This window comes from Mizuhopecten yessoensis, unplaced genomic scaffold (genome assembly GCF_002113885.1).
Source record: "Mizuhopecten yessoensis strain PY_sf001 unplaced genomic scaffold, ASM211388v2 scaffold2831, whole genome shotgun sequence".
NCBI classification, from domain to species: Eukaryota; Metazoa; Mollusca; class Bivalvia; order Pectinida; family Pectinidae; genus Mizuhopecten; species Mizuhopecten yessoensis.
This window is the reverse complement of record NW_018404741.1, coordinates 117,779-141,411: the sequence shown is the minus strand read 5'-3', so window position 1 is coordinate 141,411 and position 23,633 is coordinate 117,779. Positions and strand designations below refer to the sequence as shown.

The 23,633-nt window shown below is 37.4% G+C and overlaps 1 protein-coding gene and 1 long non-coding RNA gene across 2 annotated transcripts in view; one reads left to right on the top strand and one right to left on the bottom strand.

The window, feature by feature from the left end:
• The window catches only part of LOC110446589 (Golgi phosphoprotein 3-like), a 20,914-nt gene extending 7,976 nt beyond the window's left edge, over nucleotides 1-12,938 (top strand). Inside the window, exons 2-3 of the mRNA XM_021491799.1 lie at nucleotides 5,679-5,925; nucleotides 8,933-12,938. Coding sequence (XP_021347474.1) covers nucleotides 5,679-5,925; nucleotides 8,933-9,357 — 672 coding nt within the window. The 3' untranslated portion in view covers nucleotides 9,358-12,938. The remainder of the gene's footprint in view (nucleotides 1-5,678; nucleotides 5,926-8,932) is intronic.
• A 5,757-nt stretch (nucleotides 12,939-18,695) lies between these two features.
• On the bottom strand, nucleotides 18,696-21,466 carry LOC110446588. Its single transcript, XR_002462487.1, has 2 exons — nucleotides 18,947-21,466; nucleotides 18,696-18,861 (listed from the first exon to the last, which is right to left on the bottom strand). It is a non-coding gene; the product is annotated as an uncharacterized LOC110446588 (long non-coding RNA).
• Between the last annotated feature and the right edge of the window lie 2,167 nt (nucleotides 21,467-23,633).

Below are 23,633 nucleotides of genomic sequence, written 5' to 3'. Positions count from 1 at the left end.
TACATGTTAATAACTTGATTGGAATTATAACCTTGAATTGACAGTTTGATACTTTGAAAATTTTGAGCCAGCCCTACCCCCAAGGGCTGTAGGGTGGGGCTCAAAGGAGTCAGTGTGCTAAAATTTCTTCATTTTCCTTGTTAAGAATCAGAGGTGCTAGTTTCAAATCCTTTTTAGTCTGAAATCTGTATGCTAGATATTGAGTAAGGTGGTTTTATTGTTTTTTGTCACTTTGAATAATATTTCTGTTCATGTTAAAAACAAAATCAACTCTCTGTATAAATATATCAGGTGACCGTTAAGGCCCATGGGCCTCTTGTTTGACATATTTTTCAAATGCGTGTTTGCTAATAAACTTGATCATAATTTGTTAAATATTACAAAAACGTTACATCAGATCAAAACGAGACTTGAACGTGATCAAAACCTCAGAGGAGTACATCCTTAAATATCCAGGTGAGCGATGCAGGCCCTCTGGGCCTCTTCTGTATATATATAAAATACTCTTCATAGATGGAATGGTTTAAAGGTGCTCTACGTATACCAAAATTGTGAATTTTATGACCCTAGGATCTCACGTTTACCCATGGGGAGGGGGGTAAACTTTACTATAGTTTATATAGGGAAATTACATTTTGGACCAACATTTGTTTAATTTCAATTGGAAGTAATTCAATTTGGGTTAGCATTATCAGTATTGGATAGCAGTTTGATGGTATGCACATATCAGCCCTGACTGACACCCAGGGGCTGATGGGTGGCGCAAAAAAGGGTTGAATTGACTGAAATTTCAAAATCTTCTTCTCAAGACCCAGATATGGTAGAATCAAATACTCTTCATAGATGGAAGAGTTTTAAGGTGCTCTACCACAATTATGAATTTTATAACCNTTGAGCCAGTTTACCCCCAAGCTCAAGTCAGTGTGCTAAAATTTCTTCATTTTCCTTGTTTAGAACTGGAGGTGCTAAATTCCGATACTTTTCAGTCTTAAATCTGTATGCTAGATATTGAATAAGGTTGTTTAATAATTTTTTAGCTCACCTGGCACAAAGTGCCAAGTGTGCTTATGCCGTGGCGCGGCGTCCGTCGTCCGTCCGTCCGTCCGTCCATCCGTCCGTCCATCCGTCCGTCCTCGTCCGTCAAGTTTTCCTTAAAACAACTTCTTCTGAAGAACGGACAGGCCTAGAGTCATGATGTTTGGCTGAAAGCTTCGTTGGTAGGAGCCCTACAAAGTTTGAGAACGAAAATGACCTTGACCTGTTTTCAAGGTCACAGGGGTCAAATATGTCAAAAACTTCAAACGACTTCTTCTAAAGAACTAAAAGGTATAGAATCTTCATATTTGGCTGATGGCTTCCTGGGATAGAGCCCAACAAAGTTTGAGAATGAAAATGACCTTGACCTACTTTCAAGGTCACAGGGGTCAAATGTGTCAAACACTTCAAACGACTTCTTCTGAAGAACTGAAAGGTATAGAATCTTTATATTTGGCTGGTGGCTTCCTGGGATAGAGACCAACAAAGTTTGAGAATGAAAATTAGTTTGACCTACTTTCAAGGTCACAGGGGTCAAATATGTCAAAAACTTCAAACGACTTCTTCTGAAGAATTAAAAGGTATAGAATCTTCATATTTGGCTGATGGCTTCCTTGGATGGAGCCCAACAAAGTTTGAGAATGAAAATTACCTTGACCTTCTTTCAAGGTCACAGGGGTCAAATGTGTCAAACACTTCAAACGACTTCTTCTGAAGAACTGAAAGGTATATAATCTTTATATTTGGCTGGTGGCTTCCTGGGATAGAGCCCAACAAAGTTTGAGAATGAAAACTAGTTTGACCTACTTTCAAGGTCACAGGGGTCATATATGTCAAAAGCTTCAAATGACTTCTTCTGAAGAACTGAAAGGTATAGAATCTTTATTTTTGATTGATGGCTTCCTTGGATAGAGCCCGACAAAGTTTGAGAATGAAAATGACCTTGACCTTCTTTCAAGGTCACAGGAGTCAAATGTGTCAGACACTTCAAACGACTTCTTCTGAAGAACTGAAAGGTATATAATCTCTATATTTGGCTTGTAGCTTCCTAGGAAAGAGCCGAACAAAGTTTGAGAATGAAAATGACCTTGACCTTCTTTTAAGGTCACATGAGGCAGATATGTCAAACACTTTAAACGACTTCTTCTGAAGAACTGGTAGTTATAAAATCTTAATATTTGGCAGGTGGCTTCCTGGGAAAGAGCCAAACAAAGTTTGCGAATGAAAATGACCTTGACCTACTTTCAAGGTCACAGCGTTCAAATATGTCAAACAGTTCAAACAGCTTCTTCTGAAGAATTAAAAGGCATAAAATTATAATATTTGGCTGGTGACTTCCCGGGATAGAGCTCACCAAAGTTTGCAAATGAAAATGACCTCAACCTACTTTAGAGGTCACAGAGGTCAACAACATTTTAATGGATTTGTTCTTGAGAACTAAAAGGAATGGATTCATAAGATTTGGCTGGTAGCTTTTTGGAATAGAGCTAACCAATTTGAGAAGGAAAATGACATTGACCTACTTACAAGATCAAAGGGAAAAATATGTCAAGCAACTTCTGAAGAAGAATCAAAAAGCATAGAATCTTATAATAATATTTTACTGGTAGTTTCAACAGATGGAGCCAACAAAGTTTGCGAGGGAAATATTGTTGTCACTTTGAATAATACTCTGTTCATGTTTTAAAATCAGAAATCAACTCTCTGTATAAATATATCAGAACTCAGGTGACCGTTAAGGCCCATGGGCCTCTTGTTATATAATGTATACTTCACAGAGAAACTCATAATGATGTGTGAATTAACGTACCGGTACATTTCAATTATAATCTGGATTTTTAAAGGGAAAATCGTGTAATCTAGTGAAATATTGACCGGCATATGCACGTAAATTTGGTAGCATCTTGGGCCCTTCTCAATGGCACTCCCTTTTCAGAGGATATGTCCTCAGCCTTTTGGCGAGGACACACTACCTTTACAGAGTTCTATCTGAGATCAATGTCATCCTTCTCAGACAAACTTAACTCTTTGGGTCCGGTGGTTGTTGCCCAGTCAGTGGCTTGCCCACCCACCTCAGAGTAGAGTGTTCACTGTATTTAGATTTTTATGTGTATATAAGAGCTTCTCGGTATAAAGGTTCCAATTGATTGTGACCAGTGTACCGCCCTCCTGGATAAGCCATGGTTCTGCCGGATTGTAGTATCCACTAGGTAAGACGAATTCGCATAATAATTGAACGTGGTAAATATTGTTTTTGATATAAAATTGAGTTTTTTTATGTAAAACTCATTTTTATGATAAAACTACTGACCACGTCCAATGTGAGTCCCACCCTCCTCCGGCTCCTTTAGGCTTTTTGCTTTTAGGTGTTTTTTTCATGTTTGGAATAGAGGAAGTTGGAGGTGCGCACGCATCCTACACCGTATGTCCGGTTTGGACAGGGAGTGGTTTCGTATTTGCGTGTGCATTTTAAACTTTCCTTTGGGAGTTAAAGAACTGGTAGTTGAAGATCATTTGCATAATTATTGGACGTGGTAAGTAGTTTTATCATAAAAATGGGTTTTACATAAAAAACCTCAATTTTCATTGGCTGATTTATTAAAGCTACGCCAATCAAAATGGGGCTCTTAAAGTAAACATTCTAGCACGTGGGGCGACCTCGTACTGGACCTACACATTCGAGGTCTGAGGTGATTGTTCAGCTTCTAAATGAACAGGAAAAGAACACTTGTTTGAGTTTAGTTTCAAGGCAAACCGCCACCATTTAGACAGGGATGAGAGAGAGGTTACAGATGAATCTGAAACCAAAGCAGGTTGAAACCAAACAGTGAAACTGGAGCAGACGATGTCGAGACTTCCGGAAGTGCTGTTAAAAAACGAAAAACAAAGGTGTTTCATCAAAAATGGACTGGACAATATGACCATGGCTTCGAAAAGAGGAGAAAAGAATGAAATGTTCTGTATGCTTTTTTCATGTGTTTGGTATGAGAAGTCTGATTTTCCTCTCAAAGGATGCTCAGAACATGTATGGAGAAAAAGAAATCAAAATCCTGGTCAACCATTATGGTGCAGAAATGTCCAAAGGTGATGTTATATATTTACCAGCCCCGCCATGGTGGATCCTGTTAAGTGTGTCGAGGAATGACATCTCGCCAAATGCAAGGGCATTGTTCTTGACCAGATGTATCCAAGAGCCAGCACTTAGTTGTTGTTGAAACTTTTATTCCAATTCCATGAGGATGTGCTTCCAAAATATGTTCAAAATATTTAACTTATCAATAACCTGAAGGCCTAGTTTGCTTAAATTTGGCCAGTAATATGCTGGGATGAAGGGCTACCAAGTTTGTTCAAATGAATGCATGACATTGACATATATTCAAGGTCACATGGGTCAAATATGTTTAAAACTTCTTCTTAATAAGCAAAAGGCCAAGGGTGATGATATTTGGCCAAATTACCTTCGCCCATATTCAAGGTCACAGTTGTCAATATATATGTTTAAATCTTTAAATGATTTGTTCTGTATAACCAAAAGGTCCAGGGTTATGATATTTTGCTAGAAGCATGCTGGGTTGCAATTGGAAGACTATAAACTCTGTTCAACCTACATATATGTAATGTCCTTGTTCGACATTCAAGGTTACAGGCATCATATGTTTAAATCTTTTAATAGGTTTTTATATATAAATTATGAATCAAACACTGATATTCTGTCTGTAGTTGTATTTTAGTCCACTTTTAAGATTACAAGTGTGAGATTAATACCAGGTGAGCGATTCGGGTCCAATTGGCCTCTTGTTTTAATAGAATGTACAATCCATGTTCTAGAAACATGGTTCAATCAGGCATTTGGTGAGCCACGCCCATCAAACATGAACCACGCCTCATTTCAAGCAGAAATAACATGAAATTTTAGCATGTTGCATAAAGTGCCGTGTAGTTTTATTGACAACATTGAATGACAAAGTCACTGTATGTATTTATTAAATAAATATTAAAAAATATAAGTATCCTTGCCTGTACATCAATTACATTATTACTACTTTCATCCGATCAGTGTTTTGTGAAATCCTTAACCCAAAAACATACTATTTCTCATTCACAAATATCAGTGTCATTGCAATTGCAACAATGTGAATATTAACAACATCGGCAAATTTCTTCACAGAAGATAATATAATCACAGGTTTTGATATGATCAGCTTGTCATGCATGTAAACTGACAAAACTTTGTATGAATATAGCCAATCTCAACTACAATTTGATTAGAACATGACATCAGCTTAAAACTCTTGACTTTATTGAATTGGTCTGGAGTTTAAACCAAATTTAATGTTTGAATCGCCAGTGTAGACACCAAAAACAACATACTATCCCCTAATTAGATATTAGTATGAATTCACAACTTACAACTTGGATAGAAAATTAATTTCTGAAAGAAGTATAATCAGAACAGACCTTAATTATATGATATTCATATGTAATTGCATACATTAGTAGTATCAAGGGTCAAAAACATTGAATATATGCATGACATTAAAGTAATCTACCTTTACTAGTTGTTTGTTAGCTCATGCTGATATCGATATCATTTGAACACGTCCCTTAAGCCTGTGTTTATGCTGTATTGTTTCTTTTCTTAGGGGTACACATCGTTTTGGAATGACTGCATATCTTCAGGATTGCGTGGATGTATATTGATAGAGTTGGCTCTAAGAGGAAGGGTTGAGTTGGAAAAAGCCGGAATGAGAAGACGCAGTCTTTTAAACAGAAAAATATTGTGTCGGAACAGTAACCCAACTGGTGATGTGTTATTGGATGAAGCACTAAAACATGTCAAGGAGACCGAACCCCCAGAAACGGTACAGAGCTGGATTGAATATTTAAGTGGTAAGTTCTTGCAGCTCTTTTATCAATATATATATGATTAATTTTGCCCATTTATTTAGAGAGAATTTCAAACAGCTCAAAGTATTTACAAGTTGCTTTCCTTGACCATAGATATATGTATAAATATGAGACGCCATAGAAGTTGCGAATAAAACTAAAATATAATTTTGAACTGCAAAAATGTATTTATCAAAATTAAAACCTTCACATGGAGTTGTATGCTTAAATATTATGTTTCACATACAACTAGTGATGCTCAGCACTTGGATTGCAAAACAAGTGAAGAGCATGTACATTGTAGGGATAGCCATTGAGGGAGAAAAAGGGGTTATACATATACATATACAACGTTTTTGTCTTGCAATGTATACAGATTTTATCATATTTTGGAATCTGATCCAGCAAGTAAGTCAGTTACAGAGTTGGTTGATTAAAGCTATTCAAGACAGACTGCAGATTATCATTTAATAGAAGAGTTTTGTAAAATGAATGACTTTGACTTATATTCAAGATCACAGGAGTCGATTAAATTTTCATATTTAATTACCAATCGTCCCAGGGCGATAAAATTTGTCCTTTAAACATGCTGGGATGAATGGCGACAAAGTTTTTTGAATTGAATGACCTTGTCAAATGTTCAAGGTCTCAGGCTAGGGATCAAATACGATAAGAACTTTAAATTACTTCTACTGAATAACCAAAATGCAGAGGGCAATGATATATGGTCAGTATCATGCTTGGATCAAGGGCTACTAGCTGTTTAGGTCTGTTCAAGTGAATGACACTCATACATGCATCCATATTCTAGGGCACAGGGGTCAATTGTCCTAAAAAATCTTTAAACAACTTCTTAATAACCAAAAGAGCCAGGGTGATAATATAATATTTGGCTAGTAGCATGCTTGTATGCCATATTCAAGGTCACAGGGGTCAAATATGTTAAAAACTTAGAGGTTTTCTTCTGAATAACCAAAATGCAAATAGTTGTGATATGTGACCAGCTGCAGTATGCTCAGAAGATCTAGAAGAACTATCAAGTTTGTTCATGTGAATGGTATTGACACTTTCAAGTTCACATCTGGTCAATTGTTTATAAAGCTTTAAAAGTCATCTTCTTACATTAATAAACAAAAGGTCTAGAGTGGTGATATTTGGCATGTTGCTCTTAGCTTTTAGTTGAAGGTCTATGCGAAGTAATCAATCTAATGTTCATGTTTGACTTTCAAGGTCACAGGGGTGAAATGCATTTAAATCTTTTGACATTTTCTTTTGAATTACTTTGAGTCAGGACACTGATCTTTTGCCTGTAGCTTAATTTTAGTCCACTTTTAAGGTAACTAATGTGAGATTAATATGAGGTTAGCAATGCAGGCCCATTCAGCCTCTTGTTAGCTCACCTGACCCAAAGGGCCAAGTGATCAGCTTATGGCATGGTACGGCGTCAACTTTTTACTTTAAACAACTTCCTCTCAGTAACCAAAAGGCCTAGGGTGATGATATTTGGCAGGTAACATGCTGGGGTAAAGGGCTACCAATTTTGTCCAAATAAATGACATTGACTTATATTCAAGGTCACAGGGGTCAAATATGTTTAAAACCTTTAAACAATTTCTTCTGAATAACCAAGAGGCCTAGGGTGATGATAGTTGGCCAGTTACATGCTGCAATGAAGGGCTACCATGTTTGTTCAAATAAATGACCTTGATATATAGTCAAGGTCACAGGGGTCAAATATGTTTAAAACCTTTAAACAACTTCTTCTGAATAACCAAGAGGTCTAGGGTGATGATAGTTGGCCAGTTACATGCTGGGGTAAATGGCTACAAAGTTTGTTCAAATAAATGACATTGACTTAATTTTTGCTGAAATGAAGGGCTACCAATGCAAGTTTGTTCAAATAAATGACCTTGATATATATTTAAGGTCACAGGGGTCAAATAAGTTTAAAACCTTTAAACAACTTCTTCTGAATAACTGAGAGGCCTAGGGTGATGATATTTGGCCAGTAACATGCTGGGATGAAGGACTACCAATTCAAGTTTGTTCAAATAAATGACCTTCATCCATTTTCCATTAAAACCTTTAAACAATTTCTTCTGATTAACCAAGAGGCCTAGGGTAATGATAGTTGGCCAGTAACATGCTGAAATGAAGGGCTACCAATTGCAAGTTTGTTCAAATAAATGACCTTCATCCATTTTCAAGGTCACAGGGATCAATTATGTTGAATTCGTCAAACAACTTCGTCTGAATAACCAAAAGACCTAGGGTAATGCTATTTGGCCAATACCATGCTGGGATGAATGGCTACCAAGTTTGTTCAAATACATGACCTGACTTATATTCAAGGTCACAGGGGTCAAATATGTTTAAAACATTTAAACAACTTCTTTTGCTATTTGGTCAGTAACATGCTTGGATGAAGGGCTACCAAGTTTATTCAAATGAATGACCTTGAATCATATTCAAGGTCACTGGGGTCAAATATGTCAAACACAATTAAACAACTTCTTCTGAATAATCAAGAGGCATAGGGTGATGACATTTGGCCATTTACATGCTGGGATGAAGGGTTAACAAGATGGTTCAAATGAATGACCTTGCCCCATATTCAAGGTCAAAGTGGTCAATATATGTTTAAATCTGTATATGATTTGTTCTGTATAACCAAAAAGTCAAGGGTGATTATATTTTGCAAGAAGCATGCTGGGTTGGAAGACTCTAAACTCTGTTCAAGCTAATGTCCTTGCTCGACATTCAAGGTCACGGGCGTCATATGTTTAAATCTTGTAATAGGTTCTTATTAATCAAACGTTGATATTCTGCCTGTAGTTGTATTTAAGTCCACTTTTAGGATTACAAGTGTGAGATTAATACCAGGTGAGCGATTCAGGCCCATTGGGCCTCTTGTTTTATTGTGTAATCAGTTACAGCAGTATGAAGGTTTAAACCTAATTATTAAACTTATTATATAACGGATGATATTTTAATTTTATGTAAATTTCAGGAGAAACATGGAACCCTTTGAAGCTGCGATACCAATTGCGAAATGTTCGGGAAAGGCTTGCGAAAAATCTGGTGGAAAAAGGTGTATGTTCCACTGAAAAACAAAACTTCCTGCTTTTTGACATGACCACGCACCCCCTCACAGACTCAGGAGTAAAACAGAAACTCATAAAGAAGGTCCAGGATGCTGTCCTCAGCCGTTGGACGAATGATGCACACAGAATGGATAGGCGACTTCTATCTCTGATCTATCTTGCACATGCTTCAGACGTTCTTGAAAATGCATTTGCACCCTTGTCTGATGATGATTATGAAATTGCAATGAAGCGTGTGCGAGAGCTGTTAGACTTGGACTTTGAAAATGAAAGTATGAAAGAGGGGACCAATGAGCTTGTGTGGGCTGTGATTGCAGCCTTTAGTAAGTGATTGTTGTAGCCTTACATCTATATATGTCACACATAGTGGGATCACTGTTGTTTTCTTGAGTTTGAAGAATGGAAATATCATGGGTGATAGTCTGAGGCACAAAATAATTTCAACAGTACGTTTACTTTTATCATAAAACCAGATGACTGGTAATGTGTATGAAGCATGCTGTGATTATTCATTGTGTTAGTTCAGTTAAACTACATTCTTCCCACCCAGGAAATTTATTGTTAAAAAGCGGGCGTATACAGTTTAAAGAACAGTAATCTGCAATTGTAACACAAAATAAAACGAATCTTAGTCATGGGAACAGTCATTTGTTTGTGAAAGAATTCAAACCTATGCTGAAAATATGATTTCATGAAATGGTCCAAGTCTGTTAAAAATTAATTGTAATCAATGGGAAGGGAGGCAACTTGTTACAGTGTAGGTATGTTGCAGATCCTATCAACATTTTCAAATGGATTGCTGTACTTAATATGTAGTTAATGTCTATCACCCATATTTTGTGTGATGATGATCTCTCCCTGGCAAGTTGTATATCTTACTGGTTGAAATGTACATTTCTGAAATCTTATCAGGATCTGATTGGCTGCCAACAGGTTCAATCTGAATAGCTTTCAAAATGTTCTGTCTGATTGGGGGTCAGAGGCTTTATGAGTCCTTATGTCGTCATCTAAATCATTCATTAGTATGTAGTACAAGGTAACAGGTATACTATATCAGCTTAACTTTTTGTCAGGTCATTTCATCAAAAGGTCAAGGTTATTCATTTGCAGGAAATTAAAGGTGATGATTTACCTAGAACTACAAATCTGGTATTGGATATGTATACATACAGTTACATATCTGGTATTGGATATGTATACATACAGCTACAAATCTGGTATTGGATATGTATACATACAGCTACAAATATGGTGTTTTCTCCTGTAGTGTGATATCTCTTGTAGTGTGTTTTCTGCTGTTATGTGTTTTCTCCTGTTGTGTGTTTTCTCCTGTAATGTGTTTTTCTCCTATTATGTGGCTCCTCCTGTAATGTGGCTCCTACTGTAGTGTGTTTTCTCCTATTATGTGTTTTCTCCTGTAATGTGGCTCCTTCTGTTATGTGTTTTCTCCTGTTGTGTGTTTTCTCCTGTAATGTGGCTCCTACTGTTGTGGGTTTTCTCCTGTAATGTGTTTTTCTCCTATTATGTGGCTCCTCCTGTAATGTGGCTCCTACTGTAGTGTTTTTTCTCCTATTATGTGTTTTCTCCTGTAATGTGTTTTTCTCCTATTATGTGGCTCCTCCTGTAATGTGGCTCCTACTGTAGTGTGTTTTCTCCTGTTATGTGTTTTCTCCTGTAATGTGGCTCCTCCTGTAGTGTGTTTTCTCCTGTTATGTGTTTTCTCCAGTTCTGTGATTTCTCCTGTAATGTAGTGTGTTTTCTCCTGTAGTGTAGTGTGTTTTCGTGTTATTTCCTGTAATGTAGTGTGTTTTCTCCTGTAGTGTGTTTTCACCTGTTATGTGATGCATGTGTTACATTTGTTGGTCTTGTTTTTGGGTTTTTTGCAAGAAGTTAACAAAGAAGTTGACTGTTTTGTATATTTTGTGATGTAGTTATACTATTGTATATAGTGAACATTCCTTCAAGTAAGATGGCTGTCAGATAGATGTAATAGCAACATATATTATACAGCACGATAATGATTTTCACAAAATTAATTATAAAGAATTTTTAGTATAGCCTGCAGCAGATAATCTGAGACTAGTGAAGTCTCCAGTTGGTCTGGTACATATATTAGTGGTCCTGAAAAAAAAACGATAGCCCGATACCATAGCACATAGAATAACCAATATTCATAGGGTGTTGATATTAAGCCAGTAGCATGTTCATGTGAATTACAATGAACCAATTTCATGGTCACATATTGTCAAATGTGCATAAACCTTTAATATCTCGACAAACAAAAATATCTAGGGTGATAGTTTCATGACCTTGTTTGACTTTTACGGCCATTGGAGTCAAATGCAATTAGATATTAGATATTAGATACTCATATTTTGCCTTTAGCTTTATTTCATGGCTACAATTGTGAGATTTGAACCAGGTGAGCTATGCTACTTCTTCTACTTCCTCTTCCAATAATCTGCATACCACCTCTGGTGTATTGTCGCAGATATGGCACATACCCAGGGGAAACATGCCTCAGTTAAAACCATTAAACCTCATAAGAAATACAGTTAAAACTGGGGTTTTCACAATGTCACAGTGTGCTGCAGTCTCTCCTTAAACACATCTAGAGCGTCCGCTGAGATGACCCGGATTGGTAAGCCATTCCACAGGCAAATGGCAGAGGGGAAGAAGTACTGCTGGTGGCTTTGCAACCTGGTGAATAGTAGGTGGAAGAGAAGGCTATGTCCTATTGTTGTAATGGTTGACCCTCTTGAAATGAGATGTGGTTGTGATGGTATTGCCACTAACTCATTTATGATGCAGTAGAGCATGATCACCTTTGCTAGCTTTCTCCATTTTGCTAGGGTGGTCCATTGGAGTTTTCTCAGCATTGATGTTGCATTGCTAGTTGTTCTGTAGTCTCAAATGACGAAGTGTGCAGCCCTTCTCTGCACCATCTTAATATCTCTGATGTCCTTTTATAAATTTAGATCCCATACAATGCCTGCATAATTGATGATAGGCCTGATGACCAGCGTTCTTTAGCACTGCTCCTTGATCTTAGGTGGACAGGTGCTGATGTTGAAAGTGTTTCAATGTGAATGGACCAGGTAAGATTGTCATTGATGTTAACTCCCAGGTACTTAAACGTCTAAACTGTGGCAAGTGGGGTCCCATTGATGCTGTAGGTGGTAACTAGTGGCTGCCTTCTGTTGGTGACTCGTAGTACCTCACATTTATCAGGATTGAATTGCATCAGCCATTTGTTTTCCCACTGCTGCAGGTTGGCAAGGTCATTATGAAGGATCCTAGAGTCCTCATGTGTACGTACCTTCCTGTAGAGGAGACAATCATCTGCAAACAGTTTGATGTTACACACTTAGACAGGTCATTGATGTAGATGAGAAAGAGCAGACATCCTATGGTTGTTCCCTAGGGGCTTCAGATGTTACGTCAGCAGACAGGTCATTGATGTAGATGAGAAAGAGCAGACGTCCTATGGTTGTTCCCTAGGGGCTCCAGATCTAGATGTTACGTCAATCCTGTCTGATCTTTTCCCATTCTCCTCCACTTCTTGTTTCGGTGTAGCAGGGAGCTGGCAATCCATTGGGAGTGAGTAACCTGTTATCCCGAGGTAGCCAATTAGGCCTCTTGTTTGTGTCAAAGTGCTTCTAATACGCCCTTCATCCGATAGGCCGTATAATAGTATGGGCTGCGTTGACTGACTGATGTCAAACTGTCCGTCCATTTGTCCGTCCGTTAACTTTTCCTTGTCATCGCTCTCCAGCCTTCATTCATGAACATATCTTGATGAAACTTGGTACACATGCCAATATAACTGGAACGAGTTCGCATTTCAGAAGTTAACATGCATTTTTGGTGGAGTTATGACCCTTTTATTGCCAAATAAGGGCATTGTGTAGTAAATGCAAGAACTTTTTTATTTTTGAATCAATTCCTTTCAAATTTTGTACGGTAATGCTAGAAGCAATAATGTTCGACATTTATAACAGATATTTCTGTTGAGTTTCATCTTTCCACGTTTTGGCATATCACACTTGACATAGCAATGCCGTTCATCGTTTTTGTCGTTAAAGGGGCTGTTGAGTCAAATTAACGACAACCAGAAAATAGCATCGATATTGAAAATATATATCTCCTAACGAAAGTCTACGTAGTTGATAATGACATGACCTGGATGAAACATCCAGTGTGGTCAGTTTCATTTTTTCGCAAAGCTGTGATAAAAGTAGCTACGCCCAAAATAGCCCAATATCCAGGCCTTTCATTCAGTGAAAAGTAAACATGTAAAGCACTACGCTGTTGACCGACAACAGTGTCAGTTTTGAGTCCGAGTTCACACAAAACATTCTTGAATTTACACAGTACTAGTATATCGCAAGTAAGAATTATAAGTATAGTATCTCTACCTCTAATCAGATATTTCTGTTCACATTTGGAACAGGTTAATTAGAGCATGTATGCACTGACAGAGTGATGCAGGTATATTACAAACCGCAGAAAGAACGAAAGAACAATAGGTTTAAAAGTAAAATAGATCACTCATTTATAACGATATCTGAGATGCTGTTAAAAGATTATTTTAATTCAGAATAAATGCATGTTCTTGTATTCGAGCGCGGCTAAGTAAATAAAACTAGGAGCTATCGGCTCTCCTCGCCTGGAAAGACATTTTTAGCTCACCTGGCCCGAAGGCATGGTGTGGCGGCTGTCCGGCGTCAACTTTTTGTGTCGCCTGCAAAAAGCTGGTGACACAGGTATTGCTGCGGCGGCGTCCGCACAGAGGTTTTCGTGCGATATCTTCAGTTTCCTTGGGCCAATCAAAGTTAAACTTCATGCAGTGCTAAGCATACTCGCATTTTCAAGAATTTTTTATGGATACCAATGAGGCGATGCTGGTCTTGCTTGTGGACACCATATTGGAGTGGAATTGAGACAATGAGTATCCATAGCAAGTTCCTTAAAACTCAAGAGTATTCCTCCCAGAATAATCGATTATGTAACAAAATGATGCCATCCAAAAACATAATCTATGATTATTGCTTACTTTTAACATTATTTCTTGAAATGAAAAGTGTATCTATTTCTTCATAATCTCCAAGCTTCCTGTGCAGGCGACACATCCACTATTTGGAATTCTTGTTTCTTTAAACAACTTCTTCTCAATAACCAAGAGGCTCAGGCTGATGATATTTGGCCAGTAGCATGCTGGGATGAAGGGCTACCAAGTTTGTTCAAATGAATTACCTTGACCCACTTTCAAGGTCACAGTGGTCAAATGTCTTAAAAACGACTTCTTCTGAATAACCAAAAGGCCCAGGGTACTGATATTGGGCCTGTATCATGCTGGGATGAAGGGCTACCAAGTTTGTTCAAATGAATGACCTTGACCCACTTTCAACCTAATGTCCTTGTTCGACATTCAAGGTCACAGGCATCATATATATATGTTTAAATCTTTTAATAGGTTTCTTATGAATCAATTGCTGATATTCAGTCTAGCTGTATTTTAGTCCACTTTTAAGATTACAAGTGTGAGATTAATACCAGGTGAGCGATGCAGGCAAATTGGGCCTCTTGTTATTTAACTACTTGGTTGTTTCATTACCTGAATGCTTTAAATGAGTTCTTAAATGATTGACATTTAAATGCTATTTGGCAGAGTCACACCCTTTTTTCATTGCCAAATAAGGGCATTCTGTCGTGTTGCTTAATTTTGATGACATAATGAAGACAAGTATGTTGTGGTTTATAGGTATAAGACCTGTATTCCTGTATGTGAAAGGTTAATTTCATCGTAAGGGTCATGTATCTTGGCAACACCTCAGGGTATTACTCCTATATATGACTCCTTGGGTGGAATTTTACCACATACAATTATTAAAGTGTCTTATTGTTCACAATTCCAGGAGGGAGAAGATGACAGTTAGTTCCTATATATTTTGCATTTATTTTAATCATCGTTCATCACACAAAACAACTCAAGTGAAATCCACATCAGTTATTGTTATGTTGACATCTTCTTGAAGTATTATTATATTGTTTTTGTTATGTACTCCCGTAACGACAACTCCAAAACTCCATGGCCAATTTCAACAAAAGTTTTGAGATATGATAACTACCCCCTGATATTGTGCATCCAGGTATTATTTGATAATTCTGACTATCTTTTACAGAGTTATGACCGTTTGTTGAAAAATCCTTGTCCAGACAACTCCTATAAAACTATTTCAATTAAACTAATTTTCTAATTTTTAGCTCACCTGGTCGAGCTTATGCCATACCACAGCGTCCGTCGTACTTCAACTTTACACTACTAGTCATGAACCACTGAGTGGATTTTAACAAAATTTGGTATGAGGTATTTTTAAGTGAAGAAGAACCAATTTTGTATAAATGGTGGGTCTGAGGGGTGGGGCCCAATAGGGAAACATAGCAAATTATTCTTTAAAATCCTTCTTCTTCTGTAGGAATAAAACGATTTGGTCCATATTTGGTGTGGAGCATCCTTGGGTAAAGAGGAACCAATTTTGTATAAACGATGGGTCTAGTCCCCCTTGGGACTGAGGGGAGGGGCCCAATAGGGGAAATATAGCAAATTCTTTAAAATCCTTCTTCTTCTTTAGGAATAAAAGGATTTGTTCCATATTTGGTCTGAAGCATCCTTGGGTGAAGGGGATCCAATTTTGTATAAACCGTGGCTCTGGTCCCCCAGGGGCCTGAGGGGTGGGGCCCAATAGGGGAAACAGCAAATTATTCTTTAAAATCCTTCTTCTGTATCCGTAGGAATGAAAGGATTTTGTCCATATTTATTAAGAACATCATTGGGTAAAGGGGAACCAATTTTGTTTTATACAAAATTGGTTCCCCTTTACCCAAGGGTGTGGCCTCCCTGGGACCTGAGGGGTGGGGCCCAATAGGGGAAATAGAGGTAAAACCTTTAACATCCTTCTTCTACCATAGGGATTAAGGGATTTTATCCTAATTTGGCCTTGAGCATCCTTGGGCCAAGGGGACTCAGTCTTGTATAAGCAGTGGGTGTGGTCTCCCAGGGGGCAGAAGGGAGGGGCCCAATAGAAATAGAGGTAAAACTTTTAAAATCCTTCTTCGACCATTGGGATTAAGGGATTTTATCCTTATTTACATGTAGTCCAGAGCATCCTTGGGTCATGGCCAAGGGGACTCAATTTTGTATAAATGGTGGGTGTGGCCTCCCTGGGACCTGAGGGGTGGGGCCCAATAGGGGAAATAGAGGTAAAACCTTTAACATCCTTCTTCTACCATAGGGATTAAGGGATTTTATCCTAATTTAGCCTTGAGCATCCTTGGGCCAAGGGGACTCAGTTTTGTATAAGCAGTGGATGTGGTCTCCCAGGGGGCAGAAGGGAGGGGCCCAATAGAAATAGAGGTAAAACTTTTAAAATCCTTCTTCGACCATTTTAGGGATTTTATCCTTATTTACATGTAGTCCAGAGCATCCTTGGGTCATGGCCAAGGGGACTCAATTTTGTATAATTGGTGGGTATGACCTCCCTATGAGCATAGGGGTTGGGCTCTGTTTGAAGTTTGTTCTCGCTATATCTCAAGTACTGTATGTATCTTTCTGAAATTTCATATGTACTTACAGCACCTACAATGGAGTGCTATATCTTTACTTCATACCAATTATTTTAAACATATTCAGGTGAGCAATACAGGCCCTCTGGGCTTAGTTACTTGTTACTTAGTTATTGCCCTTTGTTGAAGATCAATGTCTGAACAATTCTTCCTTAACTACAAGGCTAATTTCAGAAAAACTTAACATAGATAATTTAGCTACACCTTGTCATCATAAAGTTGTGCTATTTATTATTTCTTTTGCTTCGTCACCATTTAGGAACATTTGAGGGGTTGGGGATTATACCCTTTTGGCTCACCTGGCCAAAAGGGCCAAGTGAGCTTATGCCATGGCATGAAGTCCGATCGGTGTCAAGATTTTACTTTAAATGACTTTCTAAATAACCAAAAAGACCAGGGTGATGATATTTGGCCAGAAGCAAACTTGGATGCAGTGCTACCAAGTTTGTTCAAATGAGTGACCTTCATCCATATTCAAGGTCACGGGTCAAATATGTGATAAACTTAAAACGACTTCTCCTTTATAAAAAATGGCTAGGATGATGATATTTGGCCAGTATTATGCTGGGATGAAAGGTTTGAAAAGTTATATCAAGAATGACCTTGAATAAGAGTTAAAACTTAACTTAATTTAATTCAAGAGTTAAGACTTCTTCTGAATAACCAAAATGCAAAGGATGGTGAAATGTGACCACTAGCATGCTCCAATGAAGAGCTATCTAGTTAATTGTGCATCTGTTGTTCTGTTAACTATTTATCAGGTGTTTCAGCTCTGTGTGGTTATTAATATCGGGTTGACCAGCCTTTATTATTTAATTCTGTGTATTGTTAGTTTCCTGCAAATTTTGCATGGAAGATGAATGATACTGGCTTACAATTCCTGTCCTACAGCTTACAGAATATACTTGGTAGATGGAAAAACACCAATTACTTTCCTTTGTCTACTCACAAGGGGCACTTGATAAATAAATGCAATTCTTTACTCAGAAATGTTGTGGTCATATTGTCAGACAAAGGTAACTGAAAATGAAAAGTCAGAATATCTTTTTAAAACGTTGCTAAAAAAGGAGATTAACACCGTACGAATACACAATATAATAGTGTGTATTCTTGTCTCAATGTGCTGGTACCTGGCTACAGTTGTTGTACCCTTGTGTCAATGTGTTGATCCATGGCTACAGTTGTTGTACCCTTGCCAATGTGTTGATCCCTGGCTACAGTTGTTGTACCCTTATGTCAATGTGTTGATCCCTGGCTAGAGTTGTTGTACCCGTATGTCAATGTGTTGATCCCTGGCTACAGTTGTATCATTTTGTCAATGTACTGCTCCCTGGCTACAGTTGTTGTACCCTTGTGTCAATGTGTTGATCCCTGGCTATAGTTGCTGTACCCTTGTGTTGTTGTGTTGAACTCTGGCTACAGTTGTTGTACCCATGTGTCAATGTGTTGATCCCTGGCTCTAGTAGTTGTACCCTTGTGTCAATGTGTTGATCCCTGGCTACAGTTGTTGTACCCTTGTGTCAATGTGTTGATCACTGGCTACAGTTATTGTACCCTTGTGTCAATGTGTTGAATCCTTGCTACAGTTGTTTTTATGTGTGTCAATGTGTTTATCACTGGCTACAGTTGTTGTACCCTTGTGTCAATGTGTTGATCCATGGGAACAGTTGTTGTACCCTTGTGTCAATGTGTTGATCACTGGCTACAGTTGTTGTACCCTTGTGTCAATGTGTTGATCCATGGGTACAGTTGTTGTACCCTTGTGTCAATGTGTTGATTCCTGGTTACAATTGTTGTACCCTTGTGTTGATGTGTTGAACCCTGGCTACAATTGTTGTACCCTTGTGTTGATGTGTTGATCCCTGGCTACAGTTGTTGTACCCATGTGTCAATGTGTTAACCCCCGACTACAATTGTTGTACCCTTGTGTCAATGTGTTGAACCCTTGCTACAGTTGTTTTTATGTGTGTCAATGGGTTGATCACTGGCAACAGTTGTTGTACCCTTGTGTTGATGTGTTGATCCCTGGCTACAGTTGTTGTAATGTGTGTCAATATGTTGATCACTGGCTACAGTTGTTGTACCCTTGTGTCAATGTGTTGAACCCTTGCTACAGTTGTTTTTATGTGTGTCAATGTGTTGATCACTGGCTACAGTTGTTGTACCCTTGTGTCAGCTTTGTGTTGATCCCTGACTACAGTTGTTGTACCTTTGTGTCAATGTGTTAATCCCTGGCTTCAGTTGTTGTACCCTTGTGTCAGCTTTGTGTTGATCCCTGACTACAGTTGTTGTACCCTTGTGTTGGTGTGTGTTGGTCCCCTTGCTATATTTTGTGCCCTTGTGTCAGTTCTACCATTTTGTTGTCTGTATTTCAAGTTTAAGTTTATTATGATGTTAACAGTCATAGAAGGGATATTTATCCTGCATACTTTCATTCATCATGAAAACATATTAGTTCATAAAAGATTGCAAGTGCTATACACAGAGAGAGAAAAAATCTTTTACAGCAATATAATTATGTTATATGTTGCTGTGTGATATGTCATGTACATGGTTGTTGGTTGTTATTTTTGTTAAGATGAGAGGCTTGCAATTGGACCTTGGTTAAGGTTTTTGACAGCATGGTGTGCCTTGTTTGATGAAAAATGTTTCTGCCCTAGTATAGATTAATTGTTCCTGTTAATCAACTGCCAGACCACCCCTGAAATGGCAGTTGTTTTGTTAAAAAAAGCAATAATCAACCGATTTTGTTTCAACTGAACTAAACAACAAAGAGGTTTGAAGATTGGCACCCTTTGCATTGTCATTAAGAACATTAATAACAAATATTTAATTTCACTAGAAGCTAACTTTTATAACACACAGAATTAATTTGCAATAGATCAATATCAAAATATTTGAGGTATAAAATCAAATAGGGGACTAAAGCTGTAAACCTAGCTGTAGGTTTTACTTATTTAGTTAGCAAACTTTCACTGGACAAAAAAATACTGCACTGCAACACGTCAAAGATATCACTCGATAGACAACAAAATTGCGGTAGAAAGAATTTCTGCAGCTCAAAAATAGTTTTTTTCATGTGTATCAAAATCTCATTAATTCATTATCAGGGCACTGAAACAGTTCTTTTGGTATAGTTCTCTCTTTTTTTGCAACATTTTGAGAAAATGTTAAAATCAGGTGGTGTGATAGTTTGTACAAAATGAAAATTTCTTTTATTTATTTGTTATAAATGTGTTTCACTATGTATAGCTCAGATATCCATTCATGAGTGCCATTTATTGTATTTAGTTTGTATGTCCAATGCTATGAGTTTATTTTCAAGTATTATCATAGAACATCAGCTGCATGGAGATCATTTTTTATGGTGATATTTCGCATTGTGACAGAAAGATAACAAACATTAACAAAAATTGGACATAGAATGGATGAAGCATATGTACCACACAAATGAAACTGAACATTTGGTGAAAACAGTATAAAAAAACAAGGTTTTTTTAACTGAATTCAAAAAAGTGTGTATTATTAAAAAAGAATATGCCTATCACTTGAAGCCCCATCCTTGGTTCTAAAGTAGATGTTGCTAACTGTAAGTACATGTGTACCAAGTGTCTACTTAGTGCCTCTTTACCAAGTGTTTACTTAGTACATGTGTACCTGGTGTGTTTATTTAGTACATGTGTACCTAGTGTTAATTTAGTAAATGTGTACTTGTAGTTCATGTTCACCTATTATATCCAGATATCCTTATACATTTTGTATTACATGTACTTTAATTTTTAACTCTGAAAAATAAACAAAACTTGCTATGAAGGAATTATAATTCTTAACAATCAAATGTGAGTTCAGGTGCATGGTAAGGATTCTAGGCACTTCTATAATAAAGTTGTGCTTGTAGATTTATTACCATTGTATCATACTGCTTTGGAAACTACTTGTTGAAAATGTTTTTAAGAAAGGCAACAATAGTGGGGTTTTTTTTATTAAAAATAGTGTTTAACATGCAAAATGAGTGCTGCTTTACAAACACTCATCAAAGCATTTCTGATCCAACCTTTTTAAACACCCAAATCATAAGAGCTGTTATTTGAGACAATTGAATGTCAATGATATTTTGATGGTTAGCTGAACATAACAAGTTCTGGCTGTTTATTTCCTGGTTATCAAACATTACTAGGAATAAACACATTTGATGCACTTGTTTACCATTTTTGCAAATATGACCATCTAGAGTAAAGCAATGGGGAGAAATATTTACCCAAGGAGATAGCTAAATGATCCTTTATAACATTTTTTCAATTGCGATTTGCATCAAAAAATACTAGGACATTAAATCAATGATAGAAAAATAACATATCTTATGATTGAATTGGCATATGTGAAATGATTAAATTTGCGGTTGACTCGCTCCTTTAAATTTGCAAGAAATAATTTTCACAAACTATAAGTATAGACTATAAGGCATTTATGAATATTGTGTATATTTCTGATCCTTACTTCAAAATTACTTGCAATTAGAACAAAATAAAAATAAAAATGTTGACATGCTTGGGTTATGACAGAACTGGATTTTGACCTTATGGTACCATTAATTTTTCATGTTTAGAGAGAGAAGTAATTATATATAATTTGTTTTTCATTATTATTATTGAATTAATACATTTTTATTTGAGGGTTTTAACAAAAAGGTGTACATACTATTGCTCTAATGTACAGATGTTTTGGTAAGGTACAACTGTAGTACAGGTTGGTGATTTGTAACCTTACAGAGATAATCATGTGCATATTGAAGCTGGAATAAATCACATTCATGATTATAACTTCTTCATGTTTTGTTTCTGTCAATGTGTTATAGTAAAACTGAAAATCAATAGTCTGACCTAGGGAATTTAGAAATGTAAGCCTCTGGCTAACCAACCACCCTATGGTAAACTATGTTAACCCATGTGACCTCAAAAGTGGATTACGATAATCAATTTGAAGAACTTATTAATAGTATAGCCCTATTAACCGGCCTGTTACCAGCTAAGCTAGCCACAGTTTTCTTTAGTCCTGACACCTTATTTATGACATTTTGACACTATTTGTCAAAATGTCGTAAGTCTAGTGTCAGGGACAGAGGAAACCCCACACCAGACATCTATCTGTCAACATGCCGTAAGTCTGGTGTCAGGGCCAGAGGAAACTCGTGCTAGAAACCAGCAAACTATCATTGCAGTACGCCAGCTGTTGGTCATTGAGAATTAAGTAGAATTAAATGAATGAGAAAAAAAAGACACCAAACAAGACAGAAACTGCCTCAAAATGTGAGGTAAAATTTCTAACATGGTCTTAAGAACAAGAGGTCCCATGAGCCTGCATCGCTCACCTGGTATAGATCTCTCAACTATTGCCTTATAAGTGGACTGAAATAAAGTTACAGGCAAAATATCAGTATCTTGAGTCAAATTGAGGTGGTCATTCAAAAGAACCTGTTGAAAGATTTAAACACCTATGACCTTGAAAGTTAAACAAGGACATACAGTTGAACAAATTATAGCACTTCATCCCAGAATGCAACTTGCCAAATATCGCCACCCTATACCTTTTGGTAATTGTGAAAATGAATAAAAGTTAAGGTCATTCATTTGAACAAACTTGGTAGCCCTAGCCTTCATCCCAGAATGTTACTGGCCAAAAATCATTTGATTTGTTGTGTATCCTTTTCTAGCCCACCTTCCACCCTATGAGACACTTTCTTATAAGGAAATTGTGGAAATTGAAAACCTTGCTGTAAACTCATTTGCATATTTGTTGCTTTGCATCAAATACAATTTTACCTCATGTTTCGGTTAGCTTGTAATAGTACTACTGAAAAGTATAACTCGAATCGCAATTGCAAGCAATAGCGGAAGTCACCCCTCCCCTGTAAAGTATGCAGCCATTCTGTTTTTAGCTCACCTGGCAAGTGCCAAGTGAGCTTATGCCGTGGTCCGGCTTCAATATTTTACTTTAAACAACTTCTTCTTAACAAGAGGCCCAATGGGCCTGCATCGCTCACCGGGTATTAATCTCACACTTTTAATCTTAAAAGTGGACTGAAATACAGCTACAGGCAGAATATCGGTGTTTGATTCATAAGAACATATAAAAAGATTTAAACATATGACGCCTGTGACCTTGAATGTCGAACAAGTACATTAGGTTGAAAGTGGGTCAAGGTCATTCATTTGAACAAACTTGGTAGTCCTTCATCGCAGCATGCTACGTAGGCCCGATTTCAGTACCCTGGGCCTTTTGGTTATTGAGTAGAAGTGGTTTGAAGATTTTACGACATTTGACCCTGTGACCTTAAAAGAACGTCAAGGTCATTTTCATTCTCAAACTTTGTTGGGCTCTATCTCATGAAGCCGACAGCCAAATATAATAGTTCTATACCTTTTCGTTCTTCAGAAGAAGTCGTTTAAAGTGTTTGACATAATTGACAGCTGTGACCTTGAAAGAAGGTCAAGGTCATTTTCATTCTCAAACTTTGTCAGGCTCCTACCAACGAAGCTATCACCAAAATACCATGACTCTAGGCCTGTCCATAGACAGACGACGACAGACGACGGGCGGACGACGGACACAGCGCCATGGCATAAGCTCACTAGCCCTTCGGGCAAGTGAGCTAATAACTAAAACCTCGTGATGCTGAGAATACAAGACTTCATTTGAAATAACTAAACCTTGTGATGCTGAGAATACCAGACTTCAATTGAAATAACTAAACCTTGTGATGCTGAGGATACCAGACTTTATTTGAAATAACTAAAATCTTGTGAAGCTGAGGATACCAGACTTTATTTGAAATAACTAAAACCTTGTCATGCTGACAATGCCAGACTTCATTTGAAATAACTAAATCTTGTGAAGCTGAGGATACCAGACTTCATTTGAAATAACTAAACCTTGTGAAGCTGAGGATACCAGACTTTATTTGAAATAACTAAAACCTTGTGA